The sequence below is a fragment of the Lactuca serriola genome, chromosome 8, assembly GCF_051521515.1.
Source record: "Lactuca serriola cultivar US96UC23 chromosome 8, Lser_US96UC23_V15, whole genome shotgun sequence".
Taxonomy (NCBI): domain Eukaryota; kingdom Viridiplantae; phylum Streptophyta; class Magnoliopsida; order Asterales; family Asteraceae; genus Lactuca; species Lactuca serriola.
In genome coordinates, this window is record NC_136415.1 from 72,593,904 (window position 1) to 72,620,232 (window position 26,329).

At 35.1% G+C, this 26,329-nt stretch overlaps 2 protein-coding genes across 3 annotated transcripts; both read left to right on the forward strand.

Annotated features, from left to right (window-relative positions):
- Positions 1 to 93: 93 nt before the first annotated feature.
- On the forward strand, positions 94 to 4,695 carry LOC145065620 (uncharacterized). The gene is made up of 4 exons (XM_079012648.1): positions 94 to 1,964; positions 2,035 to 2,504; positions 2,591 to 3,972; positions 4,046 to 4,695. Exons 3-4 carry the CDS (start codon positions 3,652 to 3,654, stop codon positions 4,403 to 4,405), a joined length of 681 nt encoding a protein of 226 aa, XP_078868774.1. The 5' UTR covers positions 94 to 1,964; positions 2,035 to 2,504; positions 2,591 to 3,651; the 3' UTR covers positions 4,406 to 4,695.
- An 11,109-nt stretch (positions 4,696 to 15,804) lies between these two features.
- On the forward strand, positions 15,805 to 25,210 carry LOC145065628 (TMV resistance protein N-like). Of its 2 annotated transcripts, XM_079012658.1 has the most exons (8): positions 15,805 to 15,965; positions 16,865 to 17,363; positions 17,531 to 18,114; positions 20,011 to 21,118; positions 21,210 to 21,422; positions 22,172 to 23,026; positions 23,106 to 23,723; positions 24,861 to 25,210. In XM_079012658.1, exons 3-8 carry the CDS (start codon positions 17,627 to 17,629, stop codon positions 24,894 to 24,896), a joined length of 3,318 nt encoding a protein of 1,105 aa, XP_078868784.1. In that variant the 5' UTR covers positions 15,805 to 15,965; positions 16,865 to 17,363; positions 17,531 to 17,626; the 3' UTR covers positions 24,897 to 25,210. The 2 variants fall into 2 exon arrangements, with proteins under 2 accessions (XP_078868784.1, XP_078868783.1); XM_079012657.1 differs by lacking the exon at positions 16,865 to 17,363.
- Positions 25,211 to 26,329: the final 1,119 nt, after the last annotated feature.

Consider the following 26,329-nt stretch of genomic DNA (forward strand, 5'->3'; position numbering starts at 1 on the left):
TTAGGAGCGTTAGGGTTTTGAATTTGCTGTAGTTTTCTTTTCGATCTGTTTGGAATCATAGTTTGAATTTGAAAGAGGTCACTGATTTGTTGATACCGACTTGTTATCGGAGGCTTACAGATCCTCACAGCTGATAAAACCATGGTTGCCATGAGTGATTATGACGATTGTCACAAAATTGTCAAACACAACTAACTCACCAGTCTCCAAGGATCAGCTGCTCAGAAGAGACATCGTGCTCATAGAGACACCATGAGTGATAATCCTTCGAGACAACTTCATGCCTTGGATCCAAATTCTCCTCAGGTAGCAATAAACCTCCGACAAATTATCCAGTCTGAAATTTTCACGCTAGGTAGCAATAAATCTCCGACAAATTCTCCTCAGGTAGCAATAAACCTCCGACAACTTCATGCCTTGGGTTTTTGTCGAAAAAGTCCATGAATTTACATAAACAAATTAGTTATGTCCAAAATCGATTTTTTTTTGCCACGGATACCTCACATTTGCCCATCATGTTTCATTTCAATGTTTTTCACCGGTTCCCCTTTACCAACAGGTTACATCCTTTTTTACAACTGGTAACATTATTAAAGCGGTCTCCTCCGTTTCTCTTCGTTAACAAAGTACCCTCTATCAACATTGAGACACACAACCTGCCACCCTCCCATGCGACTACTTCTTCGTATGTAGGTGATAGGAACTCAAACGTTAAACTCCATCCGGTGAAGCATTGTCGTTATCTGAAGCACTCCATCTGGTGAAGCATTCTCGTTGTTTGAAGCTAGGGTTTTTTCAAGAGGTAAGAAATTACGATCTGATCATGGTTTTTACGAGAAATCACCTCCATTAATTGCCTACTTTTCATGATAATGGTTACGATTGCGCATGGGTTAGAAATGGGTTCTTTAGCCGATGGTTACGATGACCCATTTGCTGGAATTTACGAGCCATTTTCTGGGTTAAATGAGATGGATTTTGAGCTGCACGAGATTTACATGGATCATGAACCACAACAGGAGTTTGTATCAAGGCTTGATATATGTAAGGATGATTTTCTTAACATTCTACTTTGTGATGCGAACATCAGAAATGCAAGTATGACTGATGAGGTGAAAGATCTAGTGGACCATGGTAATGATTTTCAAAACGATGAGGATGTAGAGGAAGTAGTGACGAACAGCTACATAATACATGATCCAAATGCTAGGTGCTATAAGATGGAACCTAAGTTAGGGGACATGTTTGAACCACCTGCACAACTGAAATTCTATGTGACAAACTATGCAGTAAATTGAGGGTACCAAATATACTTTCAAAAGAGTGACAATAGAAGAATTGTTGCAAGATGTGGTAAGAGACATGAAGATAATAAATTCCCTTTTAGACTTTATGCAACTTGGATGTACAATAATAGAACCTTCTAGGTTAAGACAATGAATTATGAGCATATTTGTTCTAGAGTGTTTAAATTTGGGTCTATTGTTACCCCATAATGGATTGGAAGACATTATGTTACTAAGATAGCAAATAAGCCCAAAGTTAAACTTATGGAGATGATCAGTGACATCAAACAAAGGTATAGATGTGTGGTATCTAGAGGACAAGTTAGAAGGGCATAACAATGGGCAAAAGAACTGATTGAGGGTAAATTAAATGAACACTATGCAAAATTTGGGATTATGCCCAAGAGATGTTGAGATCAAGCCCTGGGTTTACATGCAAAGTTGGTGTTACTAACAATCCAGATGAGAAGAATTATTTTAAAAATCCTAAAGGGTCAGGTAAATGGTGAATTACTCACAATCATAGGTAAAGATGCTAATAACCAAGTGTTCCTAATAGCTTGGGTTGTTGTTGATGTGGAAAACAAAGATAATTGGACCTGGTTTCTGGAGCTTCTGAAGGATGATCTTGACCTTGGTACTGGTGTAGATTTGGTTGTTATTTTCGATCAACATAAAGTAAGTTCCCTTATAATCATAGTGTATTTCTATATGGTTATAAATGTTGATATAATATGTTTTTTCACAGGGTTTGCTTGAATATGTTAACGTTATTTTGACACATGTGGAGCACAAAAAATGTGCTAGACACATTTATGCAAATTTTAATAAAGCTTTCTCTGGATTGGAGTTGAAGAAGCTGTTATGGGCTTGTGCAATGATATGTGTTGAAGGTAACTTCTTGAGAAACATGGAAAAAAATAAAGACTATAAGCCCTAATGCATATGAGTATCTAGTGTCAAAAGAACCCAAAACATGGTGTAGAGCTTACATGAGTGTAGGGTTTGCTTGTGAGGCAGTGGAGAATGGTATTTCAGAGTGTTTCAACTCTATAGTTGTAGAAGCTAGGAAAAAACCTTTGATCACAATGCTTGAGGAGATAAGGATATACATCATGGATATATATTTTCCTTTATGAATGATAAATGCAGTAAATGGAAAGGTAATATATGTCTAGAAGTGATTAAGAAGATGAATCTTTTTGGAAAGAACTTTAGGTAAGACACAAAATAATTGTTTTTTTTCTAACTGTCATTATAATTGATATATAATGACTAATACATACTCTTTTGTCTTCATGCAGGTTTTGGTTAGTAGTTAATAGCCTAGGAAATGTATTTGAAGTGAGAAAAGCATGTGCTAGTTACAAGTTAGATTTGGATGGTAGGATTTGTTCTTGCAGATTATGGGATTTGTCTGGAATCCCTTGTGTCCATGCCATAATAGCCATTAATTATATCCATCAAACTCCAAAGGGATATATTAATGACTACTTTTCAATGAATAAGTTCACGAAATGCTACTCTAAAAACATCAGTCATGTGAATGGGAGTAATATGTGGCCTGCAACTGGATACAACAAGCCTTTGCCACCTGTTGGTAGGTAAATGCTTGGTAGGAGCAGAACCAAGAGAAGGAAGCATGCAAGTGAGAAAAAGAGTAAGTTTAGTTCCACTTCAAGGGTAAAACCCCCAAGGACAGTAAGATGTGCTAATTGTCTTGAGTATGTGCATAATAAAAAAGGCTGCAAGAATGAAAAAAGGATACCAATTCCTATGCCACCAAAGAAGAATGGGAGGCCTAGGAAAGGTGATGTAGCTGGATCTAACCAACATGCCATTCAACCACCTATATCATCAACTGTACCCACTAAACATAGTCAACAAGCAAGGCAACAAGATTGTCTACATGCTTCAAGTTCTAACATCGGTAAGAAAAATGAGGAAATTAGGTTTAAAAAGCCTAAGTTTTAGAGTTGGTGGCATTGTATATGTGGGTAGTCGGCCAAGTGAAGTAACTATTCCAGGTGTTAGAAGGAAGAAATTGCATGTAAGAAGGCCAAATCTTAGGAAGTCAACAACCAAATTTCAGGATGATTTCAACAGCCAACTTCCAGTTGTTAATGATATTCCAAATGATGTTGCTCAAGCTCCTATTTTTAATGATGTTCCTTTGGTGAATGAGGTGATAGAATAGGAAGAAATTAAGGTGTCAGTGAAGGTGCCAGAGTCCGTTCTTAATGAAGTTCATTTGGTCAATAACCAAGTTCCGGTTGTTAATGATATTCCAAATGATGTTGCTCAAGCTCCTGCTGTTAATGATGTTCCTTTGGTGAATGAGGTGATAAAAGAGGAATATGACATTATGGTGCTAAAAGAAGAAGTAACTGATGTTCCAATAAAAGTTTCCCTAGATCTAAAAGAGAGTCTTGATGAATTTGGAGATGCAATTGATCAAATTCTTGGTTCTGGAAATCCATCAGATGCATCTAATGTTCCATTGGTGAATGAAGGTGGTATAGAACCTAAATTCACTGAAGGACATGCGTCAGATGTTCTCCCAAACAAAATCAAGATAAGTGTAGAAGGAATAGCAAATTTACTTGAAGCAGGATATTCCATGGCTAAAATTGAAAGCATGGGGATGTTGAAAATTGAACTTAATGGCATTTCACCATTTGAGATGGTAATTTATAAACCTTGTAATTTTAAATATATGTTTTTTTCCTTTTATATAGGTTTGTTATTTCTTGCATTAGGACTTAAATGAGGATGAGCCTGATGTTGATGAAGGTGAAGTTGACTTTGTAAATGATGTTCTAAATGATGAAGGTGAAGGTGTTGAAAATCAAGATGATGGTGATGTGATTGAAGGTGAAGGTGAAGGTGTTAATGATGGGAATGAGGCTGTCGATGATGTTTTAAATAATAAGGTTGCTGATGATGGGAATAAGGTTGCTGATTATGGGAATGAGGCTGATGATGAAGGACATTTGATAGTGCCTAAGACAAGGAAAAGAAAGCCATCAGAGACGATCACTAAACTAAAGCTTAAAAAGGCAGTTTTTGATAAAGATGGGGGTGGTTCCACATGTTCAAATCTAGTGTATTTGGAGTAGTAAGGTATGTATATGGTGGATTTAGGTGGGGATGGTATACTTGTGCATTTGCATAGGAAGCCCTTTTTGGTGCATTTAGTACATCTTAGTTTATACACCCACTAAGTGCACTTTTCATCTAGTTGTTCTCATGTACCTTTTGGGTTGCCTTTTTGGGATATATTTTAAGCAATTTGCTACAAATAGATGGATGGTACATGTTAGTTGATATTTTGTAATCTTTTGTAATGGTACATAAATATGGTGTAATGAATCCCCCCATTATGGTTATAATATGTTTGTTATGGCAATATGTTTGTATTTTTGTTATGTTTATATTTTGTTTTTTTATCCATACCATTTGCATCTATATTATGTACCATTTGTAACTACATTTAGCCAATTTCAACATTGTACTTTACCATTTAGCCAATTTCATATATACTATGTACCATATGTTTGTTATGTACCATTTCATCATTGTACTTTACTATTTGCATTTCACAAATAATTTGCAACTAAAATCTTCATCCAAAACAATAGTGACCAACCAATTTCAGCATTGTACTTCCATTTGCATCTATATTATGTACCAAAGACATTGTGTTTTCATTTTCTTTTTCAAAAAAGGAGAGACATTGCACGAATAAAAATTGGTAGCCAAGAACCTAACTCACAATCTCATTTTTAACATTCAACATGCGAACAAATTTGACTGGTAACCCATGAAGATATGAAAGCAAATTGAAAACCAGATAAATCAAAAACCAAACAAAAAAAATTGTCCTTAAACCTTCGTGAGAAAATTTGAAGCTAAGGCCCTTTTTGTTAATCATTTGTACCAATGTTCATCTCCGATTACAAGAATAACCAACATTCATCTCTGATTTCACAACCCATTTTCCTTTTTGGAACAAAAAAACTTTCGTGGAGATGAAGACCAAACCTACAATGCAAAATCCTGAAGTTGAAGATTAAACCCTCAAAGCCACAAATAAGGATATTATAGCAAAAAAAATCCAACCATTTGGTTCAATTTTAAAGATAAGACAAAACCTTCACTCATGTGGGTTAAATATGAAGAAGAAATCCACAAAGCATTGTAACATCCTGATTTCCGAGGTATAACATTTCTATATGCAAGTATGAGTTTGCTTGGGGGACTCGACGAGCTGGTGCCACAACTCGTCGAGTAGGGTCACGAGTTGGTGACATGTTAAATGGATGGACTCGACGATTCAGGTATCTGACTCGCCGAGTCAGCGCTGCGGAGGAAAACCCTAATTGTTCGGGTTTGTGACCTATTTAAAGGCTTTTATGACCTTAATTTGCGACAACACTTTCCCTGGAGAGACCCTATTTGATCCAGGGAGCATAGAGAGGAGGAGCGGGCTAATTTCATCATCTTGGTGCCTTCTTGCAAGGAAGAAGGAGGTTGTCCAAACAAGATCGGCTGGAGGGGCTCGGATCTGCTGCTATTCCATTCAAAGCTGTTGTTTAAGGTATAAATCTATACCTATTTTCGTATGGTTAGTAGTGATGGGTTTTACTCATAAGAACATCCTATGTGCTCATGCAAACCCTAATGCTTGGATCTAGGTTTCTCTATTGTACATGCAATTCATCCAAGACTTTAAACCCTAGATCTAGCATACAATTAATCATTAACTTATGAATGGGTTTTACATCTTACCTTGATTGTTATGTAGCAATAACAATCTCAAATCCTCCTTGTTATGACTTTAGAAAGCTTAGAGTCACAAATGTCACTCCTCTAATGGTTCAGAAACACCAAGAGCAAGAGGATGAAGAATAAGGAGAGAGGAGGTTTCCCAAAACGTGTGGAAACCGTAAGGAACAAGTTCACCACGTTTTTGAGTCTCAAGGGTCCTTTAAATAGTGAGGCTATTAGGGTTATCTAACAAGGAAACCCTAATTTGGATGCTTAGGCCCTAAGCAACCCATGGACTCCATCCTTAGAGGCCTAGGACGATTTCTAATGGGTTTCCCCATACAATTCGTCCACCCCTCTAATATGGAGTCCATTAGCCCAATATTCAACTATCACACAATTGATAGTTCTAGTCCCTTAAGTTTAATTAATGTCTTTTAGCCACAAACTTAATTCTTATTAATTCTTGACTAATATTAATTAAACAATATGATTTCTCCTTTAATATATTATTCTTATAATATATTAATAAATCATAATTAATCCTCTCTCTCCATAATTCATCCTATCAAGTTGCTTTGGTGAAGGCAACCCAAAAGGACCATGCACCATCGGGTCAAGTACATACCAAAATAGTTATGGACTTAGACACTAATCCAACAGTCTCCCACTTGGATAAGTCTAATAACTATTATGTGTACGACTTCAGATCCTGATTTGCAATCGTAGCTTTCAAAAGCCCCTGTCAACTCTGATCTTATCAGATACGCGTGTCCTTTAGATAAGGGATCATATATTCCTCCATTCTAGATATCGTATAGATATAAGACATGAATTCTAATCATTCTCTCTATACTATTTCCCGACTTCCGATTTATGACGACTGACAACAGACTACAATTGATCACATCAAATTAGTCTCGGCTCGGCCAAGCGCTTAGGTGCCATCACTAAATCATCAAGGGGCCCAAAGATATCGCTTTTATCCTGCTTTGGATAAAAGGAGCGGATAAACTTTGACTCAATGCTCGCTTGCACTCACTTAACGAATCACACACAACAATATGTTTTATAACACCAAGTTACTGGTGCGTTTACGTATTATCAATGTGCAACCGACTTGCAAGATACAACTCACACATCTCGGTTTTAAGAATATAAGATATTATCGTCTCACTAATCACTCGTGATGAAATCCATGAAGTGATCCAAGTGAGCATAGGTTTAATCCAATGCTCAAATCATATTCATAAGCACTCATGAACGTTGCAGCAAACATTTTCTTATGTCTAATACTCTTTAGACAATCCACACACCAATTCACAATAGTCTTCATTCATATCTACTTCCAACATATGAACGACTGTGGCCCGTTCGAATAATTTGACTGTTCTGAACCAATTAAATTATTCAGGAAGTCAAAACATGCAAAGTGAAAGACAAGAATAATACTAATCCCATATGGCCTCAAACCTTTGAGTATAAATAAAACACCTTTTGTTTATCACCATATCGATTACTCATTATTTGTTGTTTCGGGTAATCAACTTCTTACTTGAATTATTACTACACTTGTCCCATGCTCTTAGCATGCACATAATGTTTACCTACGGTCCTTACTTTGTGAAAAAGATCAAATGAACACATTTCCAATCACACTCATTTCACAACTCCTAATCTTTATCATAAGTATAAGAATATCAAATTCTTGCCACTTATAGAATATGCTAGATTCTAACATTTTATGCAATGATCCTTTCGTAACGTCATAGCACAAAAGTCACAATGACTATTGCCAATGAAATTACAAAGTCCTCTATTTGAGATTGTTACAATACAATTCCATAGACGTGATGTCTCTCACTCAAAGTACATTCCTTTGAACATCCTTTTGCATAAAATTTCTAATCTAGACATAGACTCTCAATATCCAACTCCCAATATGGAAACATTTCCATATTTTCCATATGACAACTCATTCTTAATAGAATCTTATCTATTCATAATAATGTCGATATGGTCCATCCAATACCATACTTCCAACTACTCACAAGCGACCAATCCTCAACGAGCTTTGGATTGTCCTTTGATAGTTGTTTAATTATTTTAGTCAAAACCAATTCTTGTCCTTTTTCCCTCTAAATGCGCTAGACATTTGGAAAATTTTAGAATGGTAAAATATTATAGCACTTGCAATCGATCCTATACCCGAAGCGTATGGGACACGATGCATAATGTCTTACATAAAGATACGATACTTTATTAATCTTTTGCCATAATATTTTATGTCTCACGTTCTCACAATTCGAACTATGAAGAGGGATGCCATGATTATAATCAAAATTTGAGAATGCACTATGTTTCCTTGACTAAATTTATTAACATTCCACAACCTAAGCCTTTAGATTTGAAATGAAGCATAATATTTTCTCCCTTAATTATAGCAAAACAACTATTCAACCCTTACGACTTTGCAAGGTATAACTCTTGTTTTCTATAATTAATATTGCTAACTTGCAATACTTGCCTTAATAATCATACAAGCACAACATTTATGCTCCCACTATCATGATGATTATTATCATATAAGCATAACACTTATGCTCCCACTAGCTTTGACATGTATTCAGAAACCAGCTTAACTTCCAGAAAAACAATACTTATTGAATTTCTTAAGTTCATATTTCTAATACCTAATTCTTTGATAATCCTTTATCTAAGCTTCTCAAACTTATACACCTTTGACTTAGATAGTTCATATGTGTGTCTAAACAATTCAGACTAATTGCCAAATTTCACAATTCGAATCATGGAAAGGGATACCGTAACCATAATCGAATTCGAGAATCCAATTTTCACAATCACTATCTTCTTAAAATCTCTCTTAGTGAAAGCATTTCCTCACAGTCATTTTCATGAAGGAGGGAATCTCATGACACTTAGATTTTAATGGTGTATGTGTTCCTATCCATACGAATTTGTCAAAACCAAAGTTTGCGACAAATCAAAACTCATATGGACCGAACTTTCTCAATCTTGATTTCTTGCCTTATGGTAACACCAGTGCCCACCATGTCTTCCAAGTAGTTAAGCACCTTACCCTTTCCTATCAATGCACTTTCCATTGATCAAGGTGCTTGTCTTTTATGTGTTCAAAGGAGAACTCATAGAACTCACATGCATAATTAACTCGATTGGAACGACACAAAAACAAGATAGTGTCAACACGATAGGTTGTAAACCTCAAGTCGTGTGCTAGTGATGATTGATAAGGTTTATTTTGATTTGTTCTTGAAACCTTTCAAGACCATTAAGACTCCCACTGACTCCTTGACATATAAGATTCTCTTGTCAATAAACATTTCTTGACAAACAAATATTCAAGAGTTAGTGTAGCTTTTATCAAGACAAAACACTTCACAAATTGGTCCTCGTTGGTCTTTGTCTAATCCAAGACATCACAACTTACCAATTTCAAATGTGCAAAAATAAGAAAACCTTTTTTCAAATTCTACATTTTATGAATGTTATAAACCTTCTTAAGACTTGTCACTCAATGTCACAATCTTAACTCTAAGACTTGTTTTGGAACGAAGTATGATTGACTTTTTGATTTAACCATTTCTTCAATTCTTGATTCCTCTTCTCAGACATACAATTGTACTAAGACTCACTTAAAGGATCAATTGAGACATGGTTCTTAATTATTAAAACTTATCATAAAACATAATAAAAGGTACTCTCCCTTCTTCTTAGAATAGAGAAACTTTTATCTTTCTGCCTACTTGATTCTTCTTATTCGTTCTGCTATTGATTTAAACTCTTTCAATCAATTCAGAATTACACTTAATCTTCTAAGTATAATCATATTTACTAAAACTTTTAGTAAATCATGACAAATATCTTTGTTACTCTTGTGGTGGACTTGATCAACACACAACTTTGTGTACTAGATCTCTTAGTTCTTCACTTGACACTTTATCAACGAATTAGTCTAATTTCCAAATATGAAATTTCTCATTCATCGTGCAACCAAGTTGCATGATTCCAAGTTTCTGTCCAATTGAAACTTGGGTGATGAGAAACTCTCCCTATTTGGTAAATTCTCGACATTTCCACATAATTAAGAATCAAATCCATTATTGCTAATAATAGAAACATTCAAAACATCAATTTTTCATACACGCCATCATAAGGATAAATAAATAATATAAAATCAAAATTTTATTTTATTGCGGAAAAATTTGTCCTTACGATGCAATTCTTTGAAAAACTATGCTAATACATATTTCTTAGCAATCTTATTCTAACTCCAAGCAGTAGCTCAAGAATCTAATCTTCAAGTAATGTGATCGAAATCCATTTCTTCACGATTAGATTCTGCTTACTTCTTCCCTTAAGTTTCCTCTCTTTTCTTCGATTCTACAAAACATCAAATGTAATCTTATCACATCATGTTTTAAGAATCTAAAATAGGAACTTAAAAGGAGTTAGTTAATGGATTTTACCTAAAGTAGAGCCATTCGTTTTGACTCTCCCATCTCTTAGATCTCTTAGGTAAATAGGACAGCTTCGTCTCCAATGCCCCTTCTCTTGGCAATAAAAGCAAATTGACTATTTTGGAACAGCACATGGAACTACTTCAGACATTGCCTTTCTCTTATGATCAAAATTTTTGATCATGGCATGCCTTTCGTTGCCATTGCCTATATCCATAGAGGTCTGGAAGGTAGATTCACCAATCAACTTTGCTTTTTTAGTGCGCCAAACCATTGCTGATTCAGCAGCAATAAGCATGAAGGTGAGATCTATTAGGGTCACGTCGTGGTTCATCATATAGTACTCTCTTACAAACTCAATATATGAGTTAGGAAGCGACTGAAGAACCCAGTCAACAGCCAGCTCCTCACAGACAACAGATCCTAACATTCTTAACCTATCAATGTGTGACTTCATCTCTAGGACATGTGCACACACCGACTTTCCTTCTTCAAGTTTACTTGCCAAAAGGGCTTGAGTTAGCTTGAACTTTTCAAGCCTTCGAACTTGTGGGTTAGGGAGAATATTGGAGGAGGTGGAGGAAGTGAAGTATGATCTCTTTTTCCTCGATCGAATCGTGGAATATCATCTTCATGTGGAAAGCTTGTTCCATGAGATTTGGGAATACCATAGTTGTCATACTTTGACATCTACAAAATGGGAGAAAACACATTCAAGTTAGTTGATTGATTGAGTCCTTAATAAATCACCTAAATGAGATACTAAGGCTAGGACCCAACACAATATTCTACAACTTGGGAGAGGGATGCCGTAACCCAAATTGCAGAACATTTGAAGGTAAGTGAATGACGATTCACTAATTTTCCACCATGAAAAACGAAAAAACAGATTAAGTCTTAAATGCTTTGAAAACTCCTAGATCCTTTGAGATTCATTGAACTTTTCAATGACATGTTTAAATCTCGATATGCCCCTCGATTTGTGACTGGGATGCCGAGGATCACAAAACAGGGTGTCAATAACCATGCAAACTTACATGGTGCCCCCACATGTTACAATCACCTATTCGATGTGCCGGTTAACCACACACGCTCTACCAAACTATGACAAACATTGAGTCACCCTTTGCTACCTTTTCTTAGAACCATTTAGTGTGCCGGTTAACCACACACGCTCCACTAACGTCTTCGCAAGAGTACAAAGTGTAATTTCATGGAATTACATCAATTCATTTTTGCCTAAAGTAACTAAGATTGAGAATTTTGTAAAAGCATTTAGTTACTTTTGTACTTCATTATACTTATAATGGAAGGTTTCTGTCCTATCCTACCCGTTCGGCTAACGACCCTCCACTAGTCAAGAGTGCGGTGGGTAAGATTGGATACCCATTCAATCGCCATTTTATAGGCAATTTCCTTAAACACCCCTTATAGACCAGCTTCGTGAATGAGGCCTACTAACGGTAAGACTGACTTTTACTCATACGTATAATATTATACTTTTAATGTTATATATAGTATAGGGTGTATTTTACACTTTTAAAATACTAGATGGTCTAATTTAATAAATTATACTTTTAATTTAATTAAATGTAAACCAAAACATTATGGATTTATTAAATCTCTTTTAATTATACACTTTAATTAATTAATAAAACCATAAGGGTGTGATTTGAACTTTTCAAAACAATACTAGGGTTTTAGAATTTAACATTTCTAAATTAAACTTTTAATCAACTTTTAAATTCCAAAACTTGAGGGCAAGTTTTGAAACATTTCAAAACATTAGGGTTTAACTTATTTAAATTTCAAAAACAAAACTTTTAAGTTGAAATTTAAACTATAAAACCTAAAGGGATTAATTTGAAACTTTTCCAAACTTTGTCAAGAATATTCTAGGTCACATAATTCAAATAAGGCAATTAACAATTAATTGGTGGTTATCTAATTAGATCTAGTTCAAATTCTTGCAAGATAATGATCAAATAATTCAAATAATTTAACATTTATCAAATAAGGTAACAATTATCTAATTAGATGACCAAAATCTTTTATTTTGACAAAGATAATCATAAGGAATCAATAAAATTCATATTTTATTAATTTTAAACAATTATGGCAATTATCCTAAGTCAAAATAGGTAAAAATCCCAAAAATCCGCCTAACTGATGCTCGAACTCGCCGAGTGCACATTGGAACTCGCCGAGTTCATCAGTCAGGGGGCCAAAATTTTTTGCAACAAGAATGAATATACTAGGCATCAATACAATAGAAACCAATCAAGGCTTTGATACCACTGATGGGTTTTACTCATAAGAACATCCTATGTGCTCATGCAAACCCTAATGCTTGGATCTAGGTTTCTCTATTGTACATGCAATTCATCCAAGACTTTAAACCCTAGATCTAGCATACAATTAATCATATTAACTTATGAATGGGGTTTAGATCTTACCTTGATTGTTATGTAGTAATAACAATCTCAAATCCTCCTTGTTATGACTTTAGAAAGCTTAGAGTCACAAATGTCACTCCTCTAATGGTTCACAAACACCAAGAGCAAGAGGATGAAGAATAAGGAGAGAGGAGGTTGCCCAAAACATGTGGAAACCGTAAGGAACAAGTTCACCACATTTTTGAGTCTCAAGGGTCCGTTAAATAGTGAGGCTATTAGGGTTATCTAACAAGGAAATCCTAATTTGGATACTTAGGCCCTAAGCAACCCATGGACTCCCTCCTTAGAGGCCTAGGATGATTTCTAATGGGTTTCCCCATATAATTCGTCCACCCCTCTAATATGGAGTCCATTAGCCCAATATTCAACTATCACACAAATGACAGTTCTAGTCCCTTAAGTTTAATTAATGTCTTTTAGCCACAAACTTAATTCTTATTAATTCTTGACTAATATTAATTAAACAATATGATTTCTCCTTTAATATATTATTCTTATAATATATTAATAAATCATAATTAATCCTCTCTCTCTATAATTCATCCTATCAAGTTGCTTTGGTAAAGGCAACCCAAAAGGACCATGCACCATCGGGTCAAGTACATACCAAAATAGTTATGAACTTAGACACTAATCCAACAAGTAGATCTAATGAATTTAGGGTTTCTTCACCCTCTTTTAAGTTGATTTATGAAGTATGTGAAGTCCCTTTGAGGCTTAGACATCAGATCTGGACCTTGAGAGGTCCAGAGAGTCCCATGATCCCAGCTTTATGCAGTCACATAAGAGGATTGAGCCTAAAACATCATTAAGAAGGTCATTTTGTCAAATATAGCTAGATATGTGATGCATGAGCATAAAGGCTGGACCTTTAGATGACTTTTGGATGCTAGAAGGTTGGATCTATAAGCTAGAGTCACATATCTGATCTCAGGTGGCTGAATGAGAAATCCGATGGGGCCAACTCGCAGAGTCCATGGAATGACTCGATGAGTCGTAGCGGGTGTAACCTAGTAGCCTGGACCCAATGTTAACTCATTGAGTTGGGAGTCAACTCTGTGAGCTGAGTGAACCCTAGGAAGAACATGGAGAATACGAGTGGACTCGGCAAGTCACAGGTGTGCACTCGGCGAGTCAGGTCGAGCTTGGCTGTTGACTCGGTCTGGTTTTCTATTAACTTCCTGGGTGAGACACTAAGGGGCAGGCAGGACCAAGGAAGGGTAAAATAGACTTTTACCCATCCTGAGGGTAAAAAAGGGAAAAGAGGATTTAAGGAGTAAATGAGTAATAAGGCGAATAATGATCGAGATGCTTGTCTAATGTGTAGGCGGAGGCTAGTCCAGGGTTTTCGAGTGCTGTCTATTACCTACTAGCCATCAGGTGAGTCTTCTCACTATACTTTACATGGAATGGTAACTATGTGTGACCGGAAGGTCTTATGTGTATGTATGAGTTATGAGACTTTATGGGATATGTGACCGAAAGGTCTTATGTATTTATATGAGTTATGTGCCTATATGTGATATGCATATGTTGTATGTTTTGGGACCGGAAGGTGAACAAAGTTAGGGCCGGAAGGCAATCATAGTTTGGGGCCGAAAGGCAAGTCATGGTAGGGCCGGAAGGTCTACAAGAGAGTTTGGGGCCGGAAGGCAAGTCAAGGTAGGGCCGGAAGGTCTACCAGAGTTGTGGGACCAAAAGGTCCCACTAAGACACATTGAACGGAAGGTCTTACAGAGTTATAGCCTCGAGTGGCTAATATGTGTATGTGGTATTTTGGGGAACTCACTAAGCTTCCTGCTTACCGTGTTATGTGTTTTAGGTTCTTATCAGGATCGTGGGAAGACGACGGCTTGATTGCACACACAAGAGAAAAGAGTCATGAATGAGGATCCTGGATTTTGATAATTTCTTTTGAAATCTATTTTGAAATATGTTATGACACGACACTTGAGATTTTGAGAATTATTATATGTGATGTTGGTAATTTTAAAAAAAAAATTGTTTGAAAATTTACGGTGTTACAAACATAATCATGGAACAAAAATCCTTAGTTATATGGTTCGATTTTGAATTAGCTTGAAGATGAAGACCAAACCCTCAAAACATGATTTTGAAATGGTTTGGTTTTCAATAATCTTGTTCGATTTTCACTCATTTGTAGGCTCTCAAGTACATGATTTTGAGCTGGTTTTGTTTTGACCAAGTTCTTGAACGTTGGTTTGCATAGAAAGATCAACATGAGATCAAGCCCGTAGAGCACCACCAACAACTAAAGGGCAAGAATTGACTGATATGGAGTTGTAACAGTAAAATCAGGAAAAAAAATTATTTTTCTTTTTTAGTAGGTAAAATAATATTTTAATTTCAAGGGACATAGAATATTCAAAAATTAAATTACGGACCAAATAAAATCAAAACTAAAAATTAGTTGGCAACAACGTAATTAGATTTTGTTAATGAAAAAATAAAGATGAAAAAACACAAAATATAAAGTGTTTTATAATAATAATAATAATAATAATAATAATAATAATAATAATAATAATAATGAACAAACTACTAAAAAAATATCATGGATAAAATTATCATTTTGTAAATTGATTATATTTTGTTAAATTTAACAACCGAGGACCAAAATCTTTATGAAACATGAAGATAAGGACCAAAAACTGCGACCTGGATTATGTTAGGACCAAAACCTTAAAGAAGAAAAAGATAAATTGAGGGACCAAAATTGTAATGTACTCTTCATATAAGTACTTCCCCATACACTTTCTAGAACTCAGATGGAATAAGTCAACGGTAGAGGAAAGATACCGATCTACTCAAATTGATCCAAGTTGAAAGAGAAATTAAGGAAGGAATTCTGCCCGAAATTGAAATATAAGCTTGCAAAGTGAAGAGCTTAGAAAGGGCGTCTGCTAAAAGTTTGGTGCTGCTGGGAATTTGAGGTACGTTCCCTAAACTGATAACTTGATGAACTATAAGTTATCTAGAAAGAAGTGGAAGTGTTAAGTCGTTAATGAAGTTTTATATAATTTATTAAGTAAAAAAATAATAATAATTATCATGAGTTCAGAATTTTCGATCAGGAATGTGAGAAACGTATTTTGACCTAATTTAGTCAACGTTGTGAAGTTTTAAAATTAGTGTGGTTAGATGATCAAAATAAGCAATTTGTGAAGTTAATACGCTGCTGTGTAAGTTATAAACGAATGGAATTTGGAGGTAAATGAGCCAATTGATGTGTGTATGTGTTGTCGACACAAAATGAAAATAACAGGTGGATTCGTCCATTCTGCGCTGATGTGTTTTGTTGAGCAAATCCAAGTACGCTTGGCATTATTTGACTAACTTTTTTAAACAGGGTACGAGTTATACAATGGTAAATGAAGACTAGATAATGATTATGAGTGTGAATTTTAGTTCATGGTATGGTTTTGAAAGTTGTAATGTAGTTACTTATAGTGAAGAGATCTTGAAGGCTATAAGTGTCCTTTGTCCTAGGAGAGATAAACATATCCCTTGCTGTCCAAAGATAATGACAAAGTGGCATATGTGTAAAATTAGAGTAAATTACACGGATAGCCCCTGTGATTTGAAGTAATTTTTAATACTTAATTAATTTTTTTTTTTTTTTAATTTGGATCGTCCTTAGTCCCTACAATTTGATTTTGTTCCTGCTATACGTAAAAAGACTATATTACCCAACTTTGTTTTATTTTTTAATTTTTTTCTTTTTTTTTTAAATTTGTTATTTATCTTTTAAAAAAATATTTAGTAAATAAGTTGGTCCCCACCATCATATACCTCACAGTCACTACTCACTAGTGTTTCGTACATCTTCAAGGCAAAACCACCGACCGAAAAATTGACGTCTCCGGTGATGCCATCTCCACCGGCAATACTCTCCGACGATATCAAGTCCACCATAAGATCTGATCTGGTGTTTGAAACGTTAAATGCTTGATAACCTTGACAGACATAAGTTAATCTTAGAACCCCTAATTCTTAATCTCCGTTTCATGAAATTACTGCAATGGATGCAGAAGAACATGTTAATCAAGTAACAGAAGTGCTGGTATAGTGAAAAGGGCATTTGGATTCCGATTATACTTTGAAGAAGCGGTAGACAGATGTTAAGGGGGTGGTAAACTATACAGGCTAGAGGAACAAAATGGGGGAAGGAATATATGTCGATATTTGATATAAAGCATTGGATTGTAAGCGGCTAATCATGCTGGGAATATATGTCTCAATAGATTCATAAACGAAAAATATTGTTAAGGTTGGATTTTGAGTACATTTTCGGAAAGCTTGTGAAGGCATTGCTAGTGAATTGAACTAAGGTTTGAGTTGTGAAAAGACTAACTCGTATCACCTAAATAATTCATGTCTCTCTTTTGAATTATAACTTGTATTATACTTTCAATGGGGTTCATATGAGATTTTCTATATGGTAACCTGTTACTTCAATTATGAGTTCTAACAAGGTTTTCTACATGCATGATACCAGGTTTTATTGGAAACTCACAGCACTCTCTCTATATAAAGTTCATTTCATTGAGGTGCTGAAACCACATGCATTGTATCTCAACAAGTCAACACATCAATGGCATCTTCATCATCATCTTCTCCTTCTTCTCAATCTTGGAAGTACGATGTCTTTCTTAGCTTTAGAGGAGAAGATACTCGTAAGACTTTTGTTGATCATCTCTACTTTGCTCTTGAACAACAAGGGTTATACACGTACAAGGACGATAAAACGCTTCCTCGGGGTGAATCGATTGGTCCAGCCCTTATGAAGGCTATAGAAGAATCCCAGATTGCTGTCATCATATTCTCTGAAAATTATGCAGATTCTTCATGGTGCTTAGATGAACTTGTATGTATTATGAAGTGCAAAGATACAAAAGGCCAAAGTGTTATGCCCATATTTTATCATGTGGATCCCTCTGAAGTGCGAAAACAAATACGAATATATGGAGAGGCATTTGCCAAACATGAGTTGGAGAACTACAAGAAGGTTGAATCTTGGAGAAAAGCACTTGTGGATGCAAGTAACATTTCTGGATGGGAAACCAAGCAAGTTGCTAACGGGTAATTTTCTTCTTTTTCTTTTTTGCACTTTTTATGCTTAAGATATGTGTGATCACAAGACTTTACTTGCACCTTATAAGCTTTTTATATGAATGTTTTAATTATTTTTCATGATATTGATGACCTTGATAAACAGAGGCTTTGACTAGGTCACTTGAATTAAAGTAGACATTGTCACATGCTGAGGCTATTTAGCTTCTTGGTATACATGCATAAGCATAACTATTGAGATGCTTCTACTAGATTTGGTTTCTTATGCTACTGGGCTATCATTGACACTTGACTTTAGGCTCCTTTGTGTATGACAAATATGAGAATGAGTTATAATGGATCTCACTAAGGTCTAATTTTGATTTTGTACCTCAAATTGAGCTACGGCCATAAATCCATCTTGCTTTTACCTTTTCATGGTTGAAACAATTCGATGTTCCCCAAGAAAATTTTTATATGACAACATTATGGGGTTGGTCCCTGAGGTTTGCCAAAACATGCTGATTTAGTACAACTATCTAAGCGTCTACGCGGTTGGTCCCTATGGTTTCATTTTTTGCCTGCTTGGTCCTTAACCCCTATAAAAGACCTTTTTTTACCCCTTTTAATTTATTTTAGACTTATCTTTTATTTAATAATAATATGTTTAGAAATTTATTCAGATAATAATTTATTTTTGTTCATCAACACACACACACACACACACACTCAAGAGCTGAAGAACATACACTCCAGATTTCTAGGTTTAATCTTCAACACACACTCAAGAACGTACACTCCAAATTTTTGGGTTTGATCTTCAACACATACATTCCAAATTTCTGGGTTTGTTTTTCAACACAGACTCACACTCCAAATTTATGGGTTTGATCTTCAACACACACACACTCCAAATTTCTGGGTATGAATAACAAATGTATTAAAAATCAAAATTTCTACATTGAAATCTCTCTTCCCTATCAAGAAAAAGATCCAAAAACCGTCCAGTTGGGTTCTTTCCAGTGGTTGGAAATTGAGTTCAAAACTGTTTCTTGATAAATTAAAAACTAGACACAAAGTTCAACAAAGAATTTTGGAAATGAAGGAAAAAAAAGTTTCTGCAAATCTATTTCCTTTTTTTTTTCTACACAAAGTACTATATATGAAGATCTATAGACCAATACTATGTAAAGGGTTTGAAATCCTAGCTGGCCGCTTCCTCAAACTATCTTCCACCGATGTCTGTGGCTCGTTCATGGCTGCACCCTTGACCTTGAGCTTTGGTGGATCTGTAGAAAGTGAGGTGAGAGATGAAGCTGCAGCCTTCGGTAGTCTTCATGGTTGAAATCTTTTTGTGGGAAAAGTGTGGGCGGCGGAGAAGATGAAGGAAAGAAAAATAGGGGGAGCATTGAAGGTGAGTGAGTGGGAGAGAGATCTGCGCAACGGAGAAGATGAAGGCGGAGATTGAGATCTGGAAAGAGGCCGGCGATGTGGATGTTGAAGGCGGCACTGAGGTGGTGGTGGTGGGTGGTGGTTCTCAAAAATGAAAAGAGAAAAAGGATGAAGGTGATGGGTTTAGGGTTAAGGTTAGATGAGAGGACATTTTCTAACAATTAAAAGATCATTTTAGAATTAAAAACAAAAAATAAAAATTAATAAAAAAATTAAACAGGTGTAAAATAGTAATTTCAGATCAGTTATGAAGAAAATGAACCCACAAGGACAAACCACATAAGAAATAAATCCATAAGGACTAAACACGTAGCGACCTAGATAGTTGTACTGAAGTAATCCTTATATTGACAAACCACAGGGACCAACCATGTAAGTAGGAATCCTTTTTCATTATTTAATGGAGCATGAAACAGATTATCTCTTTTGTCAATATGGACAGATGCTAATTATCTTTGTATATCTATTATGTAGGCATGAAGCAAAGTGTATCAAAGAAATTGTTGACACAATTTCGCATAGGCTGCATTTAGTAACTCAAAGTGCAAATGAAAACCTGGTTGGAATAGAGGCTCGCATGCAAAATCTGAAATCAAAGTTACAAATTGGGTCAGGTGGGGTGCGCATGATTGGAATATGGGGGGTTGGGGGTGGTGGTAAGACTACTCTTGCATCTTCTGTATATAGTGAAATCTATCTCCACTTTGATGGTTCTTGCTTTGTTGAAAACATTCGAGAGGAATCAAGCAAGTATGGTTTGGCAAAAATGCAAGAAAAAATTCTTTCAAATGTGTTGAAACAAAAAGAAGTTGAAGTACCAAGAGTTGACGAAGGAAGACGCATGATAAAGGGCAAGTTGTGCCATAGAAAGGTCTTGATTGTTCTCGATGATATTAATCAGCTTGAGCAACTAAGAGCGTTAGCCGGATCACATGATTGGTTCGGTGAAGGAAGCCGAATTATAATAACAACTAGAGATGAGCATGTAGTATTAACTACTACGCCCAGAGTAGACTTGATACATAAAATTAGCTTGTTAAACGATGATGAGGCTATGGAGCTCTTTTCCAAGTATGCACCTCAGGGTCACAAGCGTGTAGAAGATTATGAGCTGCTTTCGGAAGATGTGGTTTTTTATGCTGGTGGGCTCCCTTTAGCACTTACAACTCTCGGTTCCAGTCTGTGTGACAAAGACATTAATGAATGGAAGAGTGCATTAGCCAGACTGAAAGAGATTCCAAATGATGATATTTTGGAAACGCTAAAAATCAGCTTTGATGGACTTACAAAGCTTGAGAAAGATTTGTTCCTAGATATTGCATGTTTTTTTAGGAAGAAGGACAAAGATAAGGCAATGAAGGCGCTTGATGCTTGTGGTCTACATCCTGTGATAGGAGTAAAGGTGTTGATACAAAAGGCTCTCATAACTATTTCACGAAATGGAGAGTTTGATATGCATGATCTGGTGCAAGAAATGGCACACTACATTGTTAGAGGGGAATACCCCAAGAATCCCGAAAAACATAGTAGAGTTTGGAAGACTGAAGATGTTCTAAGAATATGTGCCCTGGATGCAACGATGGTAATAGTTAAGCTAACTTTTCGTGATATATGCATGTTTGAACAAACACTTTTAACTCAACCCTTGCATCATTTTGGTCCCTTGGTCACAGGAACTTGACATGATTGAAGCAATAAGGCTTGATTGTAATAGTCATGATATATCACAATTGCTTCCTCCGATTGGTGCAAACATGAAAAACCTTCGATGGATTGACTGGAGATGTGATCTTGCAAGTCCGTTTCCTACCAAATTTTCACCATGGAAGCTTTGTTGTCTAAGATTGGATGGCATCTCACAGAAACAGATTTGGGAGGGTTATAAGGTAATGCATATTGTTTATCTAATTAAAGGATGAAATGAAAGAAATTTAGGTGATGAGTCATAGACCTGACTAAATCTAGGAGCAAATTATAAGTAGTTATATGGATATGAGCACAATAGTTATGTCGTCGATTATTGATGTCATAAAACAACATCATTTGTAGTAAACCTCTATTTTCTAATAATGCTTTCTGTTTTCTAACCTGATTTTGTTTTAACTTTTATATACAATGAGTTGTTATATATGGATAGTCTTCTTTTTTATTAAGAAATATTAGATTTTCAGGAACAAATGTGATGTATGAATTGTAAGCTCCACATAACTTCTTGTACACATTGATAACCATCCCCTAGTCCAAGTTGTTTCCTGTGTCATTCGACACGAACGGCTAAACTTAGAAATAAAATTAACAAGAAGCACATGTATGCATAGAATAAATACCATATACGACTAGATTTTACTGTACTCTAACGATCATTAGACTTTTATCTAGAGAAGTATATTATTTCTTACATATTGGTTGATTTCATTAATATTTCTCATGCGACTAGAAAAAGTTCTACAAGAGAGTCTGTGGTGATGATATACAAATGTGAATGTTGAGGTGGCAACTCGAGCTCTTTTTTTTTTTTTTTTTCTTTTTTTTAATGAAACTAGATACTATATTATTATTCAGGGAATGTCACTAGAAATCTATGTTTTTTACTGATTTTTGCCACTTTTGACTTGTTTGCACTTGTATGCAACAGCATCTGCCGAATTTGAAAATCATGAAACTTGCTCGTTTGAAAAACCTAATCATGACACCAGATTTTTGTGGACTTCCAAATCTTGAAAGATTCAATCTTCGTAAATGCCCGCGTTTAGAAGAGATTGATCCATCGATTGGACTTTTGAAAAAGCTTGTCTCCGTATCTATAGAAGATTGTAGGAGACTTAAGATGTTTCCACCCATTACCCAACTAGAGAAACTCGATACCCTTACATTCTCATATTGCCCCAAGCTTTTTACATTCACAGAGATCGAACAAAAGAACATTAAAAGCTTACCACATCTTCATTTGGATGATAGTGAGGACGAAGTTGCATCCTATATAGAATCCGGTACAAAAAGATTTGTTACTTGGTTGACATGTTTCAACAATCTTGGTGGTGATACAGAAGTTGAAAAACCACTAGAGGATCCCATTGATGTAGAATGTTGTTTAAAGGAATCATGTTTACCTCACACGAGAGGGTTACAATTTTTCCATACAGGCTTAACAAAGTTGAATCTCAGGCACTGCCATCTAAGAGACGAGTACATTGGCTCTGCTGTTTGGGAGTTGCCTAACTTGCAAGAACTCAATCTAAAACAAAATAAATTTTCTCGATTAAATTTTAGTTGCTTGCAACTTCCTCGGCTCAAATGGCTCAACGTGTCAGAGTGCAAAAACCTTGTAGAATTTTCAGAGCTGCCATCAAGTATAGCTGCTGTTAAGGCGGATGATTGTGAATCACTTGAAAGCTTTGGAGATATTTCAAACTGCAAATTGTTGTGGAAAGTCTCACTCTTTGGGAAGAATAAACTTTGTGGCGACATATTACTAAACTCCATGCTCCAGGTTTAGCTTTTAAATTTAATTCTTTATTATATAAACCCAACTAAATAAGAATCATAACTGAATGTATTTTCAATGGCAGGGAAATGCTTTTGAAAATCACTTTATCAGTGCCGTTGTTAAACATCAGATGATTCCAAAGGAGTGGTTTGTAGATAGGCTGTTCACCGAGAACACACATACACTGCATCTTCCACATGATTGGTACAGTAACTATTGTGGGTTTTTAATACGCGTTGTCACGGACATGAAATCTCCACGTATTAGTATAATCATCAAGCAGGAGGTAGAAGAAGTAGGTTTTCGATCTGAAATTTGGCAGGAGCCTGATGAATATAATGAAATGACATTCATAGGATATGTTTCGTTTCATTCATTGAGGAACACCACATTATTGACTTCATCACACAATATCATTTCATTTTCCATACACAATATGTTTGGGTGTTCAGCTTACAAGAGTTATGTTGGTGCTGAGCTAGTTCCTAGGAAAGTAAAGGGTGATCAGGCGTTTGCAACAACAGATTGCTCAGAATTTTGGGATGATGAACGTAAACATGGAAATACGTTTACGATCAAACGTGATTCAAACACTTCTATCAATATTTTATGGAAGCCTAGCCACACCTTATCTCCGTATGGGTATCCGTATCCATATATGTATCCCTATCCACATCCAAACGGCAAGTACTACTATCAGGTATGTGGATTATTTCTTTTGTTCTGTTCTCATTAAATAATCAGTAGTAAAGTTTATTCTTGTGAATAACAAAGTCTAGAAAAATGACATTTTCATGGTCTCTCTTGTTTCCCACTATCCCCTTGATAATTCTATCATTATGATTAGGTAAATGTGACACGAATCACTGTAGTCTCAACGTCTTAGTGATCTGTTTATAAGTTTGTGATTTTTTACAGACACTTATGAGTTTTCCCCACTCTCACCCTACTTCCGCTTCTACTGAATCGTCTTTTAGGATTGATTTGCTATTTTTGTTCCGTTTTGACTTTTGAGTCTTATGTCATGTAATGGTTTCTTTTACCATCAGTTAGCTTTTTCGCATCGACAGTTTTGCTTTGCAAAATGAACAAAATCCTTTGGGTCGTTTTGATTGTGGGATTGTTTTTGTCAGATTTGGAATATTTCAGGGGATTTGGGATCAGAAAGATTTGAAATATGTGATGTATTTGATTGTTAGAATTTCCAAATCCTACCAACTCATGTCAACCATCTGTTTTCCAAAACGCATGGGTTTTTCAGTTCTTTTACACACCCCTAGGTTTTGGAATGGAATTGAAATCTGTTCTTTTGTAAATTCTTGGGTGGTTTCTAAATGTGCCAACGGATTTGTCATGTATATATGGTAGATGACAAAATTTTCGTTCTTTCATATTTTAAAATAGTTAGTTTTATAAATAATTATAAATATAATGAAATTACTAATTTTGGTGTACTGTTTCTATACCAAAACTTCTTTAGATGCTTAAAACATTTAACTCTTTACATATGCAATTCCAACATACAATTAATAGTTTTGATAATTGATTCTTTACATATACCATTCCAACATTCAGTGGGATATTCCAAAAAAAAATGTTTGCTATCTTTAAGTCATATTTCTGGTACATAAGCTGAAGTCAAATGAAGAAAAATCGAAATCAAAATCAAAATCGCTTCTGAACCTAGATATTACAGAGAGGAAAAACACGTGTCTATATCTGCAGAAGAAAGCCTAAAACTATGCTGCAAAATGAGATTAAACTCATGCTTTTTAGCCTCTTTTATTTTCATCCTTGAGTAAACTCTCATTGTTGCTTGTTATTACTTTGTATTCAGCTGGAAGAAGATAAGTCTTCTTGTGTAATCTGTTGAGGTCCTGAAAGATAGTGGAAGTGTACAAGAAAAGATGCAGTATGTACATGTATATTGGAGTACTTTTCAAGAACTCATGTGAGAAATGGTCAATGTACAGGAAATGATGCAGTAGGTACATGTGTACAGGGTGGCTTTTGGATTGGTGATATATAAGGATCACCGATCAAAATCAGTGGCAATCTGCACACTGTTGAGCTGATGAGATTTGTTTATGATTGTGCATGAGAATGGATGTCCATATATTGTGATGACATGACTTATTTGTTCATATTTCACCTATTTATCCGGTCATATTTTAGTTGGTTGTCAAATTTGTATCATTTCATTTTTGTGCAACCAATTTCATAGAATAATGCATAAATTGATTAACAAACTAACACTTGACTTTATTTTATAAATTGATAGGAAAATTTATAAAGTAATGATTATCGATTTTCCCAAAATTTGGGGTGTTAAGGTGAGGATAGGTAGAGGTGGATGGGGTGGGAGTGGGTGTTTATATTTTAGAAAAATTTTGGAATTAGAAAAATGTGGAAAACAATGATTATCGGTTTTTCCAAAATTTCCAACGTCTTTGTAATTTTGAAAAACTTTTCATTTTCCGTGAAAATTTTTGAAAAATAGACGAACTAAATGAATTTTTAAAATTCTCATTTTTCTTGAAAATTTTTTCCGGAAAACGGCCAATTTTTCCGTAACTAAACGCAGCCTAAGACTCTTCGATATTCATGGAACAGGAGTCTTACAAAATCAATGTAGGCTAAATTTATCTTGTTTAGTAAATTTCTGGATCTTATCGGAATAAATTTAGGCAGCTTGCGTTTCATAGTAGATAATCTACTTTTTAGAATAATTGATCAAGTAATATGATTTATTTGGCTTTTTCATACATTTTTTTCTCATAACTATAATGAAGATAATTAAATAACCTGATCAAATTGGGTAAACAAATATGGTTAATGGAGGAGTCACGATTTGAATGTGTGATATTCATGTTCAATAGACATGACCTTATATATACTTTACAGATTTTATAAAAAAAACTACAAGTTAATCAGACATGAGCTTGTGTAATATTCATGTTCAATTCATGACCTTGTGTATACTTTGAGATTTTTATGAAAAAACTGCAAGTTTTAAATGTCCTATAATATTAGAAAATGATTTGCAAGTTTAAAATGTCCTATAATATTACAAAATGATTGTACGCATTTTAAGAAAAAACAGTTTAAATCTTTATAATTTATCTTTATAAATCTTTAAAAAAAATATCCAAATGAATATGGTTCAAAATATGCCATATATTTGCATCATATTCATTTGATATCCTCACAATCTCTCCATTAAGAGATTGGATTGACCGGTTAAAATGCATCATTTCTCTCTACATATGAAATGGTAGAAAATCATTTAAATCTCTCTAAGGGACC

What these genes read in the sequence shown, in the direction of transcription:
- LOC145065620 (XM_079012648.1), top strand. Translation starts at nt 3,652, where the DNA reads ATGGTGCTAAAAGAAGAAGTAACTGATGTTCCAATAAAAGTTTCCCTA. An exon ending in GCATTTCACCATTTGAGATG is followed by an intron (nt 3,973 to 4,045) that starts GTAATTTATAAA and finishes TTCTTGCATTAG; the next exon opens with GACTTAAATGAGGATGAGCC.
- LOC145065628 (XM_079012658.1), top strand. Translation starts at nt 17,627, where the DNA reads ATGGCATCTTCATCATCATCTTCTCCTTCTTCTCAATCTTGGAAGTAC. An exon ending in GTGCCCTGGATGCAACGATG is followed by an intron (nt 21,119 to 21,209) that starts GTAATAGTTAAG and finishes CCTTGGTCACAG; the next exon opens with GAACTTGACATGATTGAAGC. An exon ending in ACGGCAAGTACTACTATCAG is followed by an intron (nt 23,724 to 24,860) that starts GTATGTGGATTA and finishes CTTTGTATTCAG; the next exon opens with CTGGAAGAAGATAAGTCTTC.